General features: G+C 41.4%; 1 protein-coding gene across 1 annotated transcript; it reads right to left on the minus strand.

The window, feature by feature from the left end:
• Positions 1 to 584: 584 nt before the first annotated feature.
• Positions 585 to 19,142, minus strand: tspan17 (tetraspanin 17). The gene is made up of 8 exons (XM_084353379.1): positions 18,536 to 19,142; positions 10,224 to 10,274; positions 8,063 to 8,209; positions 7,064 to 7,234; positions 6,449 to 6,574; positions 5,936 to 5,983; positions 3,837 to 3,953; positions 585 to 3,584 (listed from the first exon to the last, which is right to left on the minus strand). Exons 1-8 carry the CDS (start codon positions 18,620 to 18,622, stop codon positions 3,519 to 3,521), a joined length of 813 nt encoding a protein of 270 aa, XP_084209505.1. The 5' UTR covers positions 18,623 to 19,142; the 3' UTR covers positions 585 to 3,518.
• Between the last annotated feature and the right edge of the window lie 1,350 nt (positions 19,143 to 20,492).

Consider the following 20,492-nt stretch of genomic DNA (forward strand, 5'->3'; position numbering starts at 1 on the left):
AGGGTGTTTCATGATGAAAGGCCATTACGATAAAGGACAAAGGATAATTAGCATGGTTTTCTCCCTGCCCCTCTCCCCGACATTAAAGGAATACAAAGCCAGAATTACCCAAAGCTGTGAAAACAAACAGTCCAGTAAGTCACCTTTGTAGAGTCTGCATATTAAAGTCCTGCCACGCTGCTCCTGCCCATTATTATGGCATTATTTTGTCCTTATTACCAAGGTGACTGTCTGATTATTGGCATATCCATCCAGACACAGCAGTAGAGAGAGAGAGTGCGAGTGAGCGAGAGAGAATGCTTTCTTTTTAAGAGCCGCAGCTCCGTACTGCAGCAGAACTGACACCCCTGGCCTCCATCTGCCTTCAGCCAGATCCTCAGCATCGCTCAAAAAGGCAGCAGCCCTCCATTTTATCACACACGGCACAAAAACTTCTCGCAAGGATAAGCAGGTTTTTTTAACGAAGGGTAGGGGTGTTTAAGACCGTGAGCAAACACTTTCAATTAAGGGTGATTTGAGAAAAAAAAAATGAAAACACTTCAAAGATTTGTTGAACTAATTAATCACACATTATCTGTTTCATCCCACTTTTTTTTTTTTTTTTTTTTTTTTAAAAGATTAACCTAGAAAGGTATGGAGGAGGGAAAAATAAAAAAAACCCACTGGTTTCATCCTGATCTTCTAAACTCGGGTGAGACAGATTGATTTACAACAGTCAGTCAAATCAAAGAGGCCCACACACATTAAGCATAGCAGGATGAAATAAATAAAGGAGGAATCATGTAGCATCAGGCAAACGTGGCAACTCTGGGTGAGAATTTGCAAGAGCTGTGATTTGCGTTTTATCCTGTAAATGTTTCTACATTCGATCTGACGGAAAAAGCGTCTGTTCCCTCAGATTGCTGGAGGCTCTCGCTCACTGATTACACCTAAGGCGCTGAAATGAATGAGCTTCTCCTTCTCCCGCTCATCTATTTCATCTGAGAGAAGTCATTAAGACTCCCGTCACTCGGATGCAGATGCATTGTGCTTCACTGGATCTATTCTGTTCGTGACGGCTAAATCAAGTGACTGTCGTTTTGTCTTGTGTTTTGCCTTTTTTCAAACGAGCCCAGTGTTTAAAAATACATAAAAATGACAGGCTCTGACACAGGTGCAGTCAGATCAGACAGTGTTTTGAGGAGGGAGCGTGTGGGTGAAAGCAGCATGTGACATGTACGCACGGCAGGCGATCATAAGGCGCCGTTACTGAATAAGCTCCTATATGTGTATATATATATATTTATATATATTCTTCAGACAGGTTCTGAAGGAGCAAAAGTTCTGGTGAACTGTTCGCAGAATATTAATGCCACCCATCTTTCAACTTGTGAGTGCTGCAATTCAAAGCATGGTTTTTCTTTTGGCTGCGTGTGTGTTTATATATGGAGCTGCTTGCGTGTGGTCGAGCGAATCCCACCCAAATTCTGCCTGTGCTTCGGGTCTGAATGATACTGCTACAACCAGAAACATATGTGGTTAAATGCAGACAGAAACGTACATTATCGTACATTACATTATCAAGTGAATCCAGTCATATCGGAAACTACATTCTGTGAGCATCATGGACAAGATGAAAAGCTTCATAGGAAACTTAGAATGTCATGTTTTCTTTATAATGAACAAAGGGCAACATAATGAGTACAAAGTGTAAACTTGAGAAAGAACAAATAATCAAATATTCCCTCAGCCTGGAAACATGGCAAACTGTTCGACTCATGTGAGACTTGTTAGCTCGGTTACTGTACTACATATCAATAATCTAGTCAAAGTTAAAGCAGCATTCATGTTATGTTGAGGCTAATATTAAAAAGTAACAGCATGTATTTACTATTCTATTTAAAAACCAGTCCAAACAAAAGACACAACATTGAATTAAAGATAAAAGCGTTACTGTTACATTTTTAATTCTCGTTTGATTTCTCTTTTCAACTGGCACTTCCCACATAAAAAGGGACAATATATTCACATTTTGGCTGTCTAGAAATGCTATTTGTTATTCCTGGCATTCCTAACAATATCAGAATCACAGCCAGACAAAACCTTGGCAATTAGCTTGTGGCCAGCTGATATCATTTGGTCTCCATTAGGACTGCTAACAACATCAACAATGAGAGGCTGTTTCGCAGTTGACTGATGGGTCAGAGGTAAAAACAGGTGCCTGGTGAAGTCGAACAAAGAATCCCAGAATAGAAATCTGTGTCTATTGTTGGAGAGGAAATAAAAGCATGAATATAGGACATCTTTAAAAACAGACAAATATTCTTATTTTGCTATGCAGACGACAAAATATAAGACAAATGTGGTAACATAGGTCAAGTAAAAAAGGCCCCAAACCAGCAATCCCATGTGCCTGAGGGATGCTTAGAGATAAACACCATCTCAACTATCATTAAACCCTTTTCCCTGTATAGCATAGTCCCACAATCCTAACCACACCATGCCGCTCCATATAATACAATACAATATCCTTCAGTAAATCAACAGATAATACAATCACTGCAGGGCAAACAGGCCGACTTTTGAGGAACGGTCAGTGTTTTCTGCATAAAGTAAGTGTATCTAACTTCAACAGACATGGATGGAAAATAAAAACATAGAGATGCTTTTATAATCGGTGGCAGAAAGTATGTATTTTTGGCCAGGCCCTGAGGTATTGTGGGGCGGGGTGCAGATTTTACAGAACAGGAAGGAGGAAAAATGTATCACAGGAAATTAATGGCACTTTCTTTTTTTACATTTCGAGTTAGACTTTAAATCTCCTGACACGAGTTGAAGTTGCAGACTTGTCCGGCCAGTGTTCAGAGTCTTTTCAGTGGTCATAAAAGGTCATGATGGAGAAACATGACAATGCAGAGGAATCCGTGTGTTTATTGGCCGGCTGGCCATCCACCCACGAACCCCCAACACAGGAAGTGGGGATACACGTTAAAAACAGGCTGTTTTTAGGAGGAGATGTTTCTTTGATGAGTGGAAAGAGGCTCTGAGACAATGTCATGCTTGACCTAAAAACAAGACTTATTGTCACTTTTCCTTTGTTTTTTTGTTGTTGTCTCTTACTTTCATCCATGGCTTCCAATCTCCCAGTTGACAGAAGTCACTTGTGCAACTGCACCCCATAAATACACGTGTCCACAGAACAAAATCAGAAGAAACAGAAAAACAAAAAGACGTAGGCAGGACGTCCTCTTTATATTTGGGTTAAAAATCCCAGCTGAGTGGTAAACAAAGTGTTGACTGTTTGGTTTGTGTGGGATATTCTTCTATCCCTTCAAGTGTCACTGACAAATGGGGAAGTAAACTCTTTGTGTTTGCACGTGTACAAGTGTGAGAGTGTATATGTGCTGCTTAGCTGGGTGGCAAAGGAGACAAGATTCGAATGTCCTCGGCTGTCCGCCCTCAGCTGGACGGGACTGTTTGTGTGCTGTGTCGCCCTGGTTGGGCCTGAGGGGCGGGGCTTCCTCGCCTCAAATCTCCTGTCACCAGTTGGCTTTGACAGCTTTGACATCGCTCACCAGGTTTTGCGCAAGGCAGATACCAAAAATCTGAAGAGGACACGCAAGACATGAAGTCAAGAGATGCTTACAGAGGATGAGACCACGAATGATACTGTTAAAAAAATAAAAAGAGCAGACTGCTGTGATTGCAGAGGTTTGCTTGAGGATACCTGTTGCCACCACTAGATGGCAGTGATGACACAAACTCAAGAGCCCAGCCATATTGTTTAGTGAAGGTAAACACCTCATTTTAAATGCACAGGGTTTCCTTATGTATACAGTCAACAGACAAAGACTCACCTGTAAAAGTGCAATACCAACAAAGATTCCAGCTACAATGATCAAGTTGTCCTGAAGCCACTTCTCAAACTGTACCACACAGCCCTTGGTATAGATGTATTTCTGCCGATCCAGCTCCTTTTTAAAAACAAAAACAGACTAGATGTAAATAAAAACAAAGAGTGAATAAACTGTTTTTTTCAGTTCTCAGAGAGGGCACTGGCCTTCTGCGTGATAAACAAACACCTGCGCTCTGTCCTATGACTAATGAGTGACTTAACAAAAGACACAGAGCATTTTGATTCCTCACTGCTGAGGAGGGAATGAGGAGTGAGTGAGAGCTGAGTCACTCTTCGATTACAATGTGTCAATGTCTGGACATCATGGAGAATATCAAGGCAGTGTATTCAGAGGACCCTGTGAGGACTGAACAAACAGGCAGAAGCTGTTTCCTGTTACTGGGCAGATGGCCGTTTGTGTTGTCAGGTTCAGCTGCTGATGTCTGTTCAGAAAAAGGTCTGATTTAGAGCTGCAAAGACACTAGAAAGGGTGTGAACAGGACTCTTTACAATGCTCTCTTTGTTACTCTAAAAGACAAGTCAACGAGGCAAACCCTTTGTTCTCTTGCAAAACCTGAAAGCTAGCTTTCAACCAATGGGAGGTACAGGGAGCCCCTTTGGCAGCCAATAAAATAGCAGGAAACACTATGTTGTTCTGACTGTGAACTTCCTCTGAAGCTATTTCAGCCCTCTGCCTTTGTTGTGCTGCTGTCCTCCTCATGTCTCCTGCTCTTCCTTTGTCACAGCCAGCACTCCATAAACAAGCTGTGCGGGAAACTTTCCACACATTACTGATAGTTTTAGCAAAATGTCAAATGACCAGGGCATTAGCAGAAGAGCACATAGAGAAAATGAATTCATACTGACTCAGTGGCAGGTGGTTCACTGTATTGCAGTGCGCCTAGCAACAGCAATCTGTCTGACTGCAGTGCAGTGAGTTGTAACCACCACACCCACACACAGAGGGAAAGGGAACGGACTGGCATAACCCACTGAGTCGCCAATTACAGAGTGTAGTAAGGCTGCTCTCTAGGCTATAACTGGAGCCTAATTATCCCTGTTAGAAGAACAATCTGTTATTAAGGCACGAAGCTCGCAGAGGAGACTGTGTGCTATTTAACCCTTTATGTTCTCCGGGTTTGCTGTGTTTACCAACTGTTTTAAAAAAGGAACATTTTCTACGTCTTTCTTTCCGAGGAAGTTTAGATTCTATAAAATCTATTTTATTGCTTCCATTTAAATTTATTTCAACCATTACTCCATTTTACTGGGGGTTTGAGACAAACAATGAAGACCAACACAAATGAACCTGACAGCCACTCCACCTTCAACAACTGCTTAGATCCTTTCAATCAAACAGATTTGCAGCCTGTCAATCAACTCGCCCTCAGGAGTAATTCCACTCAGCAGCTTTACGTAATTTTAGCCAGAAACGCTGGCACGGGCTGCCAATCAAGCTCCACTACTGCCAGTGACTGTGCTGTGAATGAGAACTGGTTCTGTTTACTGCTATAATTGTACTAGGCTTTGTAGATTCAATTGAAAAACATTAATAAACACAAAATTAATTTTCAGAGAACTGGGTCCTGAAAAGAGAACTGTATAATGAAGTTAAACAAACATAATGCTGTAAGCATTATTTACTTACTAAATTAAGTGTCAAATAGCTCTATATTCCAACAGTAATCACTGTAATAGTGTTTGGTCAGTAACCCATATAGATATATCATCCCCTGCTCATGTAATGAAAGAGAAATAAAAATGTTCTTGTATCCCTGCCCACTTTATCCAATCAGGACAGAGATCAGTGCTGCCGGTGAAGGCTTATACTACCAAACAGGCCAAACAATGAAAAAAGCTTGAAGAAAAGAAAGAGGCAAAGAGAGCTGCCTCGAAAAACAGAAATGAGTGGTGCAATTGAGGTGACATAGAGAGGAGGGATGGGGATGGCTAACTCCAAAATGGACAAGAAGCTATAATGACAACAACGCTTACAGCAGCTTCAACTATACTGAAAGCTACAGAGATGTGCAGAAGTGGTAAAGATCTAGAGATACAAACCCCTTGATGCCGAACATCATAACCGCACTGTGTGTTGATGACATCCTCCTGCAATGACAACACAAAAGGTGACTCTTTATGTCTGAGAGGAGAAATAAATTAAGCAATGAATGCTTTATAGAGTAACTTTACAACTACAGTCAAGAACTGCAAGATATAGAAGTTGATGTATTTTGACTTAAAAAAGCCAAATATTCTTTAGCACTTTCAATTACTTTCTAAATCAATTCTACAAGCGTAAAAAAACCTCCACTGTCTTGTTAGGTGAGACTAACAGTCCCAAACCAAAAAAGACATTCAGTTTATGGACATATGTGCCACAGAAATGCACATATTCACACACACATTCGAGAAGCTGACACCAACATATATTTAGCATTCTTCCATACACAATTTATTACTCAATTACTAAATTAATTGCTGATCAATTTTCTGTTTATCTACTAATCATTATGGTTCTGCACTGGAGAATGTGCATGATTAATGATGTATTATAATCATTTAATGACTCACGGCAGGGTCTTTGACACAGCAGGAGAAGGGGACTCCACAGCGCTCCCTGCTGGGGTTCAGCTCAGTGCAGTTGAAGTAGATGTTCAGGTTCCAGTCGTCGGGCCCGTGAGCTCCACAGCATGACCACTAAGACAGCAGTTACAACGGGCAGAGATTAGACAGCCAACTCCGGTTAAACAGACAGAGTTATTTTCTCTGATCTGGTCTTGAAACAACTCTTTAGAGCTTGGCTCAGGTCAGCTTGGGTGGGCAGCCAGCTTACTGTGGTGGGTAGCGAGTACAGATAGTGAGACACAAATGGCGAGACAACAGCAAATCTAATCGCCTTTACAGTACGTTGTGACTGAGCCCAGCGTTTACACACAGGAGCCAATTACCTAAACTGTTTCATTCACATAATTGGATAACCATTTGAAGGAAATATCATTTACTCCACAATTGCAGTGGCTGACTCATTCTCCTTCCTGCCCAGAACTGAGCTGATTCAAGATCAGTGCTGAAACTCATATAAACATTTCTAGACAAGGGAGTGCCTTCCTCCACTGAAGAAATATGAAACTTCACAAGGAGGTTAACCGTTACTGACACAAGTTCAGTGAAAACAGGTTGACTCACATATTCCTGGGCAAAGTCAATGAGATTCTGCAAGTCGATGTCATCGCGGTATGCCTTAACATTATTGTTGATGAAAAAGTTCAGCTGGTCTTTAATCCAGTCCTTGAAGACAAAGGCGAGGATCCCTGCTGTCAGCTCCAAGAAGAAGATCAAACCCAGGAACACAGAAAACTGGAAAAGCACATGACACACACGAGAGTAAAACACACAAACAGAACACAATAAATCTGTCACTTCAATCAGGGAATCTGGGTGCGCCCAAGAAATTCCTGTTTTAAAAAGGATCAAAACACTAAAGACACATTTCTCATGTAAAAGAATTAGGGACAACCGCTCTGATGTAATTGTCCCTGTGCAGGGATGCTTGTTGGGCCTGTCTTGATGTGCTGAGTGCGAATGTGGCAACAAAAAGCTGCAGTCCCAGAGGTCCCGTTATATCCTTGCTTTACAGTAAATGTAGGAAGAGAGCAGACTGGGCGAACGATAAATGCACAAAAGCCACATTAGCTCCTCACTCTGACGCCTGACTTACTGCTGCTAATGGACATCGGCTGGAGTTAATAGCTACTCAGAATCGCAGCCAGCAACAAATAGGCAAGTTTGTCTCCATCAGTCACATGTTTTTATCAATACAGACAAACCCACATAAATCTCCCAAACTGGTGCCATCATGGCTTTGGGCTTCAGAGGAAATCTTTCCTTATTTACAGGTCAAATACAAAGAAAGAAGTCCAAATAAAAGGAAAAAATACTTGACACAGAGAGAAAATGTTTTGCTGGCTAATGAATCGCAGAACATTTATTCTGATTATTACTTTCTGATGAGATAACACATATTCGTGCCATGCAACCGCCCATAGCATTTGGCATGGGTGAGTCACCCGAGTCCAGTGACGCCTGCTGTACTTACAGCCTCGGCTCTGGTGTGAACTGCAGAACTAAGGGGGTGTGAAATGTTTGAAAAACTGTCTTTGCGTTAACAGTCGTGAGCTGGCTTACAAATTTAAGCAGGAAGGTGTTCTCTCTGAGTGCTCCGATGCAGCCAGCAAAGCCCAGGACGAACATGACCCCTCCGACGACAATGAAGAGCCACACAGGGTCGAAGCCCCCTAGGTCTGTGATGGATGACAGATTGGACAGCACGCCCTGAGGGAAAAGAAGAAAGACGAAAGAGAGCGGTTAAAATCCTGCCTGTAATACTTCCAAAATCAATCCTTCCTATCTCTATTACAAGGTCCCAGTAATATTTTCTCACTCTACAAAAACACAGCTAACCTTGAACAGAGCTTGTGATGTGAAAGAGAAGAAGTAGGAATTCAACTAATGACACATTAAAGAGGCTAACTGGGGTTGCCAGCCCTGTTCAGAGATGCAGAAGTACAGCAGAAAAAATGTAATAAAAAGGCAATACTGTAAACTGATTTAGAATCGTATTGATCAAGTGTGTTGCTTTCTAAATAAATTAACAAAACACCCGGATGTGCGTTTTTTTTAATAAATGTATCTACAACAATATTTTACTCTCTAGCAGATCTCCGTCCAGCCTATAGAACAGCTAACTTTCATCAGAAGAGGCACAGTTCAGTAAACATTCAGACATCTGTCCTTCCTCTCTGCATATCCTTCCCACGCAGCCCGAGGCCACAGTGTGTCCAACATGTTTTCCTGTCACTCTCTATTCCGCATCATGCCTCGCACTGACAAATGTCTCTACCAGAAATTACACCTTGACGCCAAAGGGTGGGCTTACTGTAACATGTCACAATGTCAGACATGACAAGGTGTTGCAGTTTGTGAGCACAAAAACCTGTTCAAATATGTCACATATTCTGGTTCATGCATTATCTTTCTGTTTATCTCACTGTCTTGAAAGGTCAACATGGTGACAAACGTCTTACCAGCGTCACCATCTGCAAACTGCTCTCAGTTCTGACTTCCTGTTTGCTTGTCATATCTAGTGCGTCAAACACTTGCAGTTAAAGCCCGCAAAGCTGAAATCTCATGCTGCTTAAGCTAAGCTCCCGCTGCACTGAGCAACGGGACATCTACCGGATGAAGGTGCATTCTTGTGTTTTTATGGCACTGGTGCAGATATAAAGTGCCGTCACTTGAATTTAAGCATCAGGCCCTGAAACAGTAAACTAGTCTGGGTGAATGCAGGAGGCTAGAAACTAATCATCTCAGCCACAGAGACCCTAACTCACCATTATGCCTTTACAGGCCGGCTATTCATCATTTGGTCTAATCCCCTTAAATTATTCACGCTGTTCCACCAAGGTACTCTGGTGCAGGCCTATTTGCACAGAGTTCATGGCCAGACGTTACTAATCGGTACATGCTTCCACGCTGGTGCAGCATTTACTGAACCGACTGGTACGACTTTGAGATAATTAATGAACAAATTGACTGTTAAGTCGATTGGAAGGAGTGGCTGTAATCCACTGCACCTGAGAGGTTAATGGCAGCACCTTTTTTATTTACGTATGAGGTCAATTTTTCTTAGCTTTTGCACCGCAAATAAAGGCATCAACGAATCATGTTCTGCAGAACGCAACACATTACAACAGCGGACCTGTTTATTAACTTCCCCGTTTTTTATGACAAAGGACACAAAAACAATATTGCTCTCTGCAGAGGCTGCTATATATATAAATGAGCTTTACCAACAGGAAATTGAAGCAGATACATCCACCTGTGCTGTTAAGTTCAGTCACTCTGGTGTTTTAACGTGCTAATACATCTTAACAGACTAGAATGAAGTGGAACCCCGGGACAGACAGCCGAGATGAACCTGATGAATGTGACTTCTCTTTACCTGTCTGCGAGCTAGTCAGAGCTGCAGTACAATTTGGAGATCTCTTGGAGCTCTGCAAGCTGCTGCCATTTTGTCGCTATATCCTGAGACAACTAAGACACGCTTATCAATATCAGGTAGTATGCTTTTAGTGCTACAAAGCATTACAGGGATGGTGCCTTTATTCCCACCACTTCTCTCACAAGTGCTGTTTTCATCCAAACTCTCTTGGAAATTGGACTTCCAGCTTATACACGCTGGAATGTGTGAAAGAACTTTAGCTATGCTGTTGAGGCAATCGTGCTGTACTAAGATAATGTGTGTTGGTACCACAGTGTGTGTTTGTGCGCATGTGTTTGTACTTACCTTCTCCGCCCATGCCCACAGGCCTATGCCCAAGAATGCTGCTCCTAGTAACTGTAAAACAAAGCAGAGAGAAGAAGCTCCACAGTCAGACGGAGAGCAAACATGAGCTGATGAAGTTAAACGTCTCAGACTTTCTAAGCATCAATCAAAGATAAGACAACATTTCCCAGTGACATATTTATAGAAGTTTAACATGCGACAACTTGTATCAGGACTGTGTGGGTGTGGTTTGTTCACGTTTGATTTATTGTGGCGTCTCCCTGGCAACATATGCAAACAACCCAACAACTGTCTTCATATCATGGTTCTTATAATGTTAAAACACGGATGGATCCATACTTATCCATGACATCACCTTTTCTCGGCACAACCTCACCCGCATCAAATATGTGAGAAGGCCACAGTCAAAACACAAATACAGAAATCTCCAATAACAACTCAACTACAATTAACAGGCTTCAACATAGGTTTTATCTGTACTCATCCAGACAGATGGACCTGTATAGATCTGGGCTCCAGACTTGATCTTTTTCTGATCAAAATCACAGCATAATAAACAATAAATTGCAATATCGTCAATAGTTGAAACAAAAATAAAGTTACAAGAAATAAGCAGTACAGGGCGCAACAAGATGCGCATAAAATCCCACTGCACGCTACACGCTAAACTACTGAAAATAAGTATATAGGGTTATATTTGTTAAAGGGCAAGTGTTTACATAGTAGGTGTTTAAAAAAAATGTAGCCTGTAACAAAAGTTTTTAACACACAGACCTGCTAAACTAATGAAGATGTTCAGTCGCACTTGACAGATTTGTGGTCGCTCAACAGTCGCACCCTGGAGCCCTGTAGATGGTATGTAAGAGTGACTGAGGTGGACAAGCACTGCGTATTCTGTCTTATTTAAGTAAGAGGTTACAGGGCATCCCTGTGACAACCAGTATTTGTCTAAAACAGGCAGGTGTGCCTTCATGTAGAACCCCCAGCACTTATAGAAGGAACCTATTTGAGAAAATTGGCTTTAAGAGCCTTTAAAACAAACTGAATTCAGAGAAGACGTCTTTTAACCTTCTGTGGAAAGAGTGAATCATTACATCTGCAGGTTATAGCAGGTTAGAGTCATTGCATTGGGCCACTGGAGGATGTGATATCCTGAGAGTTAAGGAAAATCCCTCTGGTATTAGCCTCCCATCTCATGAAGGATAGATGTAGGGCTCAGAGTTTAAAACATGTCAAAAAAAGAGAACTTTAAAAACCATTAGGTGACTGCTCGGGAATACCCGCTGACAAAAACACCACAAAATTTAACAAAACATGAGTAAGGCTTCAGGATTATATTAATCAGGCTGCATTTCAGTGAAAATCACACATTTCTGGTCAGTGTGGTGTTACTCATATAATGTTATTGTCTCATCAACTGCTTAGCTGCCACAAGATCATGCCTAAGAGATTTGGGACAGTAATCAACTTAACTGAGTCACACCATAATGTCAGAGCCTGAAATATAATCGCTCCATTGAAATTTGGATAAATAATATTCTTGGGAAGTTGATTAAATCGGGCGAAGCAGGTAAACCGATGGGAATCCTTCAGCACACATAACAAGACCAACAATGTGACGGTGTTCCAGAATAAACAAACAACAGGGTTGGCCTGGTGGTTACGTAAGAGGTTGTAGTGAAGGGTGCGGTGGTGGCTTCAGCTGGAAAGAGACGTGCAGTAAGAGTCGAGGTAAGCAGGCGGAGATCAGGTAGAAGAGATTAGACTGACAGAGGGAGTATTAAACCATTTAGTCTCTGAATCTCAGTAATCCACACAGATTGATAAGAGAGCACAAAGAAAATGTGAGAGAGAAAACAACTTTCAATTTACAGCATTGAAACTGCTATTACACAACTCCATCTAAAAGTATAATGAATGGTTATATATCTACTTACTTTTGGATAAATCAGTTCATTTTTAAATGTTGGCAATATTCTCTGATTCTTAACTGAATTGGGATATTATTTATGAACAACAACAGGTAATTCATTTTCTACTATGGTGTCCCAAAATGGTGCCTGCGGGTGCCTGCAGTGACCATTTGAGTCGCACCTTAAACGTAGATTGTCTCCAAATACATGAAACCTATTAAATGTATAATAGTATTTCCCACACATATACTTATACTCATTTGGCAACCCTCTTTAGCATATTATACTTTTCTTTTTTTTATCTCTGCAAGAGAGCAACACCATCTGCGTTTTGTTGGACAATATGTTGTTCCAGAAATAATTACAATAAACGTACTAATGAAGTACTCTGCAAAATAACTTTGATGACATTGACGGTTCAACCAGGACTGTTGCTCCATAGAATTTAAATCCAATATGCATTATTACTGCATGAAAATCTTCTGATAGCAACAGCATGTCAACAGTATACAGAACAAACAGTTCACCGCACGCAATAGTTTTATTTGAATATATGAAAAAGAAATCTACATCTGGACGTCACTGCGTTGCCAATAACTATTCCTTGCTAGACAACACAAAACCTGTATATGTTAAATAGCAGGGTGCGACTTTTTGGCCACAATCTCTGACTTTAACTCCTTTTTACTTCAGGTCTTGGAGCTTTCTCAGGACACAGCCCATGAAGGAGTGTCCTTGAGAGAACCTGAGGGCTAAAATAAACCGGTCTTCTTTCCAAGTGAGACGATGCAGCTGCACAGAGCCTAAAATTAATGACATATTAACGCGACCTATTGAATTTCAAATACCCAGGTGTCATAAACAGGAAGTTCACTTCAAGCCATCTTGGCTTGAATTATGAACACTTGCTCCAGTAAGGATTTGATGCCCTATCTGCTGCCATCCCACCTGGAATATTACACGAATGTTGCTTATTGCAGCCTAAAGAGAAAAGAAGATTATTATAATTATCCAAAGGAAGTCATTTTCTACTGAATGCCTGCCCACTGACTCATATGATGTTCTTCCTGTCTCATTTCCATGTATAATATCGTGCACACAAGTGTGTACTTCCTTAACTAGAGTTGATATAAACCATTTCTACTCTAAGGAAACATTAAAATTGTCGTTATTAGCCAGATATGATTAGGAATAGCTTGCATTTGAGTGGGAACATTGCCAGAATCTAGTGCTGCCTCAAAGTGCTTCAAGACGTATCCATATATTGTTGGGAAACCAGACATTTGTGGTTTTACCAGAGGTACAGAAATACCAGTGCAGCATCCATACTGAATGTGTGAATGTGTAATCATGCAGCATTCCATCTAAATTATAGCCACTTAAAATAAATATACAACTTCTGGCTAATTGCTCACGAATCATCAATTACAGGATGCCCTGGTGGTTCAGTATGGACACATCCCTTCCCATCCCCCTCTATTCCCATCTCTCCCGCTTCCTCTTGACTGTGAACTATCCGACATAGCAGAAAGAGAGAGAAAAAAAAATAAAAAATCGCCTCTTCACTCGGGTGCATCTAAAATAAAACACGGGCCAGACACCAGAAAAGTACTTCTGTTATATGAACAATTTTGTTATTATTTCCGGTCAAAAGTACTTCAATGCGCGTCAAGTTGCATTTCCCCCCACCACAGCTTGAAGCGACCTCGAAGGCAGCAGTAAGTGAGACAGCTATGAGGTATCCATGCCTGGTACCCTGTCATTTTGGCTCATGATTTCTTTGACTATTTCTGAACCTTTTTTATAGTCGGTGAATACTTCCATTAACCTTTGTCATAAAATATGCTATAATTGAGGACTTTTCGAGATAAGGACAGACTGGCGATCGACATCTAAAACATGCAAGCTTGAGAGCGTTTTCCGTACCCGTATTATGTGCCTTTTTAAAGCCCTGTTTTCAAACCGAACTTCCCCTCGTGGGACAATAAGGTTTGGATTGAAGTGAATTTGAGTGAATGAGTACATTGAAACTGAAGTGAACCTGCCTTTGTGCTGGGCTTGTGATATTTCCTTTTATCTGACTTTTCCCACAGTGTAATGTTGGCAGCCAGAGTCAAATTCAGGTCAGTCGGTGGCATTGAAACACACTACCTGTGTTTAACTCTGTCAATGCCGCCCGGGACGAAAATATGTTCCCCTGATAGTGGTTTGCTTTTCACTGAGCAGTAGATAAAAACTAAGTGGAAACACATCGTAAGTAGAACTGTGACGTACAGTCGATTAATCAATCGAGAGAAACATTAGTTGCAAACTATTTTGATAATTGTCATTGTTCAAGGACATTTGCTGGTTGCAGCTTCTTAAACCTAAGGATTTGTTGCTTTACTTTGTCCTTTATGATAGTAAATTAAGTGTGTTTGGGTTTTGGACTGTTGGTTGGATAAAAGAAGCATTTGGACATTTTATAGATTAAACAATGAGTTGATAAATTGCGAATATAACTGGCAGATTGATCGATAATGAAAAAAAAACGTTTGTTCCAGCCCAAAACCCAAGATGTTAATTTGAGAATATAAACAATAGAGCCAAGAAAACCACAGCACTGTGCTCTTGTTTAGTTTATACCTCATTGCTTCAGGTTTGTTTGGAGACGTTTCAAAGGGCCCTTTGGATTTGCTCCTTTAAGTCTCACCTGCTCTAGTAAGCAATTTGTTTGCCTTTCTTCTGTACATAATTTATCATTCTATCAAATCTCTTTGCCTTTATCATTGTACCTCTATGTTTTATCAGTGTGCAAGCAAACAAAAGGTCTGGAGCTAGTTGTCCTTGACATTGCCTTATTATTCAAATCAGGCTGCTCAGGTTATTTCTCTGTCAAAGGCAGTGGTAAGATGTGTGTGTCCCGGAGCGAGGGGTTGGACAGAGAGATTATCAACACTTGAGAAGATGCCTCCCTAAGCCAGCTGATCCCATTAACCTCAACTAACCAGCAGACAAACCAAGCTACACGCTGCCTGGACACACACGCACGCACAAATGCACAGGGTATAGACTTACTTAAGAGAGACTGACCTTTCAGTGACTCCCTAAAAAGCTCAATGCCTAATGTGGCCGGCCGTGTGAACGCAGCCATTCGTGATGATATGATAGCGAACAGCTTGTCTGATTCTGCAGCACAGAAACACTTCCCCCTCGTATTCGTGCGTTCACACTCCTCTACACTTGACACTGCAAAAATCAATGTATCTGTTTGGCTGATGAATTACAACAGCATGTAACTAAAACTAGTATCAGGGCCCAAATGTATCGGACTGGAATGGAAACAAACCCTCGAGGCTGAGGCTAGGTCCTGTTCAACGTTACTATCTTATATCCAGATAATGTGGAGACCCAGCTGAGACAGACTGCAGTTGACACAGTATCAGAACAGGAATCAGAACCAATAAGAAAAGAAAAATCCTCCTGTGAGCGGCTTTGCTTTGCTCCTCTGTTTACATTTGATTTTATCGTTATCAAAGAACAAATACCACTAAACAGAAAAACATTTGTCCTCAGATATAAGACTAGAAGACAGGGAAATGGCTGTTATTTGACATCAACTGTGTTTAAGAGAGCTTATCCTGCTACACAAAAGACGTCAGGACAACATAAACATATTGCGATTATTTTGATATTTCAATTGCGATATGATAGGGGAGGGAATCACTTTTGATTGAGAAGAAGAACAAGAAGCTTTTTTAACAAAATTAAATGTATGAATATTAATCTACCCTGACTTGACTTGCTCAAGAAAAAGTGACTTGGATCTTACTTGAGACACACGTTTGATGACCATTTTTGCATCATAATTTCCAATTTGTTGGGGTTTGTACCAAACAAACATGTTTTCTTACTTCTGGAGAAGAAGATTTGGAACAAGTAATTACTTTCATAATCGTTTAAGCTGTCAGTTAATGAGTCATTAAGAAATCGTACAAATATTGCCTTATTTTATCAGATCAACAGTCCAACAACCATCTGACTTAGCAAAGAAAAACAAATGTTTATATTTAAAAAGCTTGATCCAGCGAACACTTTGTCTGGCCGACAAAACGTTTTAAATGATCGATTTGTGTATCGATCGATCAATAAATAATTTGATTATTTCAGCTCAGCTATACACACACACACACACACACAGGGAAAAATGTACAATGCTTTCCTCCAATGGAATCAGAGATACATGAATACATAGAGTATGTGGAGACATGAATCCTACAGTACTTTTAAACGTGCCTTGACTGATGCAGTCACACCTTGTTCTTCACTCACCACCTGTGATGTGATCACGTAACCCCCCCCCCCATTTTCAGCGCCAAATGTGAACAGGCACTCAGAGCTGTAGCTGGCTAATAACACACAGCCTGCATCCAACCAACTCAGCAACTTGGTTACAGCTTAACAAGCTCTTAATTACGGCATGCAGTGCTTCCAAACATCTCAGCAGCTCAGGCAGAAAATATGATTAATTAAGTGGATGTGAGGAATGCTTCTATTGTTAGGACAAGAGAAGGTGTGTTGTTCTCTCGGGTGAGAGTGTCTGGCTGTCGGCAGTGAGCTCGCGCGCTGGAAGAATTCACAGCAGCAGAGAAGGCTCCAGGTTTTATTGCTCCATTTTGTTCCCAATATTTAGGGCCTTACAAGCATTCTGTCTCAATTTGGGCAGCATTTTCAAGCCTGACAAGATCACTATAGGAGAGACAAATGGGTTGATTTGTGGAGAATAAACCCCCCATCTCTCTCTATTTCGGCAATGCACTGGCTTGTCTGTCAAATCCAGTTTCGCAGCACACAGACAAGAGGAGAACATCTTCTAGCGATTATTAACGGAAACAGCCAGCGAGCTGGAACTTGTTCCACGGTTTCACAAAGCGCTAAAGACACAGGACTGTTAGCTTGGCCCGAGTGTCAAACGGTCTGAAAGAACACAAGATGAATCAGACAACACTATAGCCCTATGACTCAATGTTTCCTGGTTGATTACGCAGGCCAAATGAATTGCAGAGTACTTTTCATTTGTGAGGCCAATTGTAAAATGTATCTGAGCATTGTTTTTTTTATTCTTTGGCTTGTGGCAGTTCATATCACCCTCAGCTTCACCAAAGACATGACGGAGCGTAATACTCCTACATTTCAAAGGAGGAGTGTTGAGGATTGAAGAGGTGGTGACGAAAGGAGGAATACATGTGGATCCCATGTGCCTGACGAGTCGACAGAACAAGCATATGAGGGGAGAAAACACAGAATCACACCCAATCCTCCCCCCTGCCAGTCTTTGTTACCACCGTCCCTCTTTGTGCGTCTGTGGGTGTGTGAGTGAGAGAAACAATGCTGTCCCGCAGAGCCCGAGCACTATAGTGGTGGTGGGGGTGAAAAGAGTGGTTGAAAAGAGTAGGGCTGGGTGGTATTCAGGCCCGTGTGGCCTTTTCCTTCCAGCAGTGTGTGGGAAGACCTTCTGGGGCACACAGACACGCCATTCCTTCACCCACAGACTACATTATACTACACCAGCCGCACAGAGGCAATGCAGACGGGTGAGGAGGGAGGGGTGACGCATAATGAACAGAGGGACTTTTCAGACTGAGTAGGGATAAAGATTCAGGGGGGGGTTGTTGTAAGGGAGATGTGGGCTCACTTGACACTGGCCTAACAATACAGATGAGACTGCCATTTCTCAAACTCAAACACAATGGTACCAATCCTCACTGCTCAGGCAGGGAAACTAACATCAGCCAGGCTTTATCATCAACATCAGCTACTCTTATTCCCACCATCGTCTGAGGTCCCTTTGCTCTTCTAGAAACTTTAGTTAGCCAGTGAAGTGTTTCAAGTGACTGGTGGTATTTGTGACTTGCACCCACTTGTAAACAATGATTCATTTTGTTATGAAAGGAAAAGATCCAGCTGTCCACAAGTCAATAAGGAAACAAAGACTTGAGAATAAGTACAGGTTAAACAAGTTACATTTTACATTGTTAAGTTTAAGTCAGGACAACAATGTTTTTGCCAATTAAAAAGACTTGACCATTGTTCACCTGACTGCTGCCCTGTGCCAAAAACTAACAAGTAAACAAGATAATCTGTTATGTAAGGTGCCACACATAAACAACAACAACAACAACAACAAAAAGCAGTGGAAAAACGTATTTAATGCTTTTGTTATTAGCTTAACTAGCTTAAATACTAATAGCACTGAGACCTCAGGGATCATTTAGCCAAGTTACAACTCACCAACACCAATGGTGCTAACGTTAAGCTAACTTTGCCAGAATATTTAATGAGACTTTTAAGTTAGCAACATTAGCGCCTTTTCCTCATGCTACCGACAGGCAAACGATAAGAAACGCTGTGTTTACTCACCCAGAATAAAATGTTGAATCCAAACAAGAAGTATTTCACGCAGCAGCTGACTTCTGCTCCTTTTAAATGATGGTGTTTTCTGCTCATTCTCTCAGGGATGGTGGTGGCTAACTGGGGAGCTAGGTAACACTACTAATGCTACGGCTGGTACTTCAAAAGCTTAGCCAAAGCTGCAGTTGTTGAACTACTGAAGCCGAGGTTAGCTGGCTCCATCAGACACACAACGCCGAGTTTACTCGCCGGACAGCGTTAAGTAAATCAAACACATGCGGCTAATTGACTTCCCCCCCCCAATTTAACCATTAGCTTGCTAGGCCAGCTAGCTCGCAACTTCCTATGGTTAGCATTAGCAGCTAACAACAACAAATCCAGCGACACTTAAGGCACAGACATTCATCTGCAGTTCAGTCGATATTCAAGTTCCCTCTGGGGTCGACTTCGTAGCTCAAAACTGAGAGATTGAAGGTAAAACTGACGGCTTTCAGCTACCTAAACCTCTCCTCGATTATCTGTGTTGCCGCATCGTCGCTTGAAATCTTCATCCTTGTTGTTTTGTGCTGTAAAACAAGCCCCTGCTGTCAAATCAGGAAACCACTGCGCTGCCTTTCGCCCTTTTCACCTCAAGAGCGGCCTCTTGTGTCTCCCTGAAGGTTTTCACTTTACTGGGGTGGACAGCAAAATGAGAAACAGCTAAAATATCTTTATTTCACTCCTTTGTTTTGAGCACACAGAGGCTGTATTTCAGGTAGAGAGATGAACAGAAGCAGCAGGGATGGACAAAGTTTATTATTTGATTCATGCAAAACTCTGAAAAAATTCTCAATAACAGTAAATAAACATTGTTCTTAATATTAACCTCCTTATATTTAACACTATAATAAAACAGATTGTTTAATCTATATATTTCTGCAGGGGATTTGTGGAAGGTGAACTGCTCCCCTACCGTGCAGCTGCCTGCTACATGCCACCTTATTTGCAGTTCACTCGCAAGCATTTTGCTTTCTGAATTGAATGAAACGTGTGATATCCAACACTGAGATATCACCTTTCTTTCCTCAACAAAGCAGCTGTGCCCCTGTCAGATAAGTTGCATTCATGGGGTGTAATAAGTGAGCATTCAGGTTAGTATGAGTCTGTACACTGCTCACCACATTGTGACTGAAAATGAAACCTAATTTCTGTCATGACACCTTGTGTGTGAGCGTTGGGCTGTTTCACAACTCACATTTTGACTTGTCATAGCAGGAAAAAAGCACAAATGTGAGTCACTGCATTAACGATTGCACCATTACAACGAGTGAGCATGCACGCAAAGTAGCAGGGAATGACTGATGCTGTCATCAGTCATTTGATTAAATACGCAAGTGCTTTTCCTGCTATGACATGTTTAGATGTCTGTTAGGAAGGACATCCGTTCATACTTTCATAACTTACTTTAATTTGTTTGTCATACACCGTATGTGGGCTACTGCTGTTTTCCTGCTTTGTTTTCTTCAGGAAAAACAGTCTCATTCATACTGTGATAAATTATTGAAACGCAAAGAAAGGAATGATCCTGAGAGACTTTACTGAAATGTGTATTTTAAGGAACAGCTGCGTGAAAACAATCAGTTCAGTTTTGCTTCATTTGAACTTCTGTCTGGAGTCCTACAGAGGGCAGTCTATGAGCCTGTGATAAATGTGGCTTTGCCTTTCTTTTCCCCCCTGAGGGCTTGCTGTCGGGGACACTTCAGTCCCCCCACTATCACCACAAATATGTAGTATGTTGCACTGACACGAAGCAACACTGTAAAACTGAAGAAACAAGTCTACAAGTGTGGTGGTTGATCCTCTATATATGTCTGTATTTTGGTTGATAAACGACTTTTGAGCATATTCAAAGGGAAAAGCAGCATAAAGAGAGATATGTTTGTATGGACTGCAAATAAATAATATATCAGTGATAACTAGATATTGT

This window comes from Pagrus pagrus (genome assembly GCF_965226575.1).
Source record: "Pagrus pagrus genome assembly, chromosome: 5".
Taxonomy (NCBI): Eukaryota; Metazoa; Chordata; class Actinopteri; order Spariformes; family Sparidae; genus Pagrus; species Pagrus pagrus.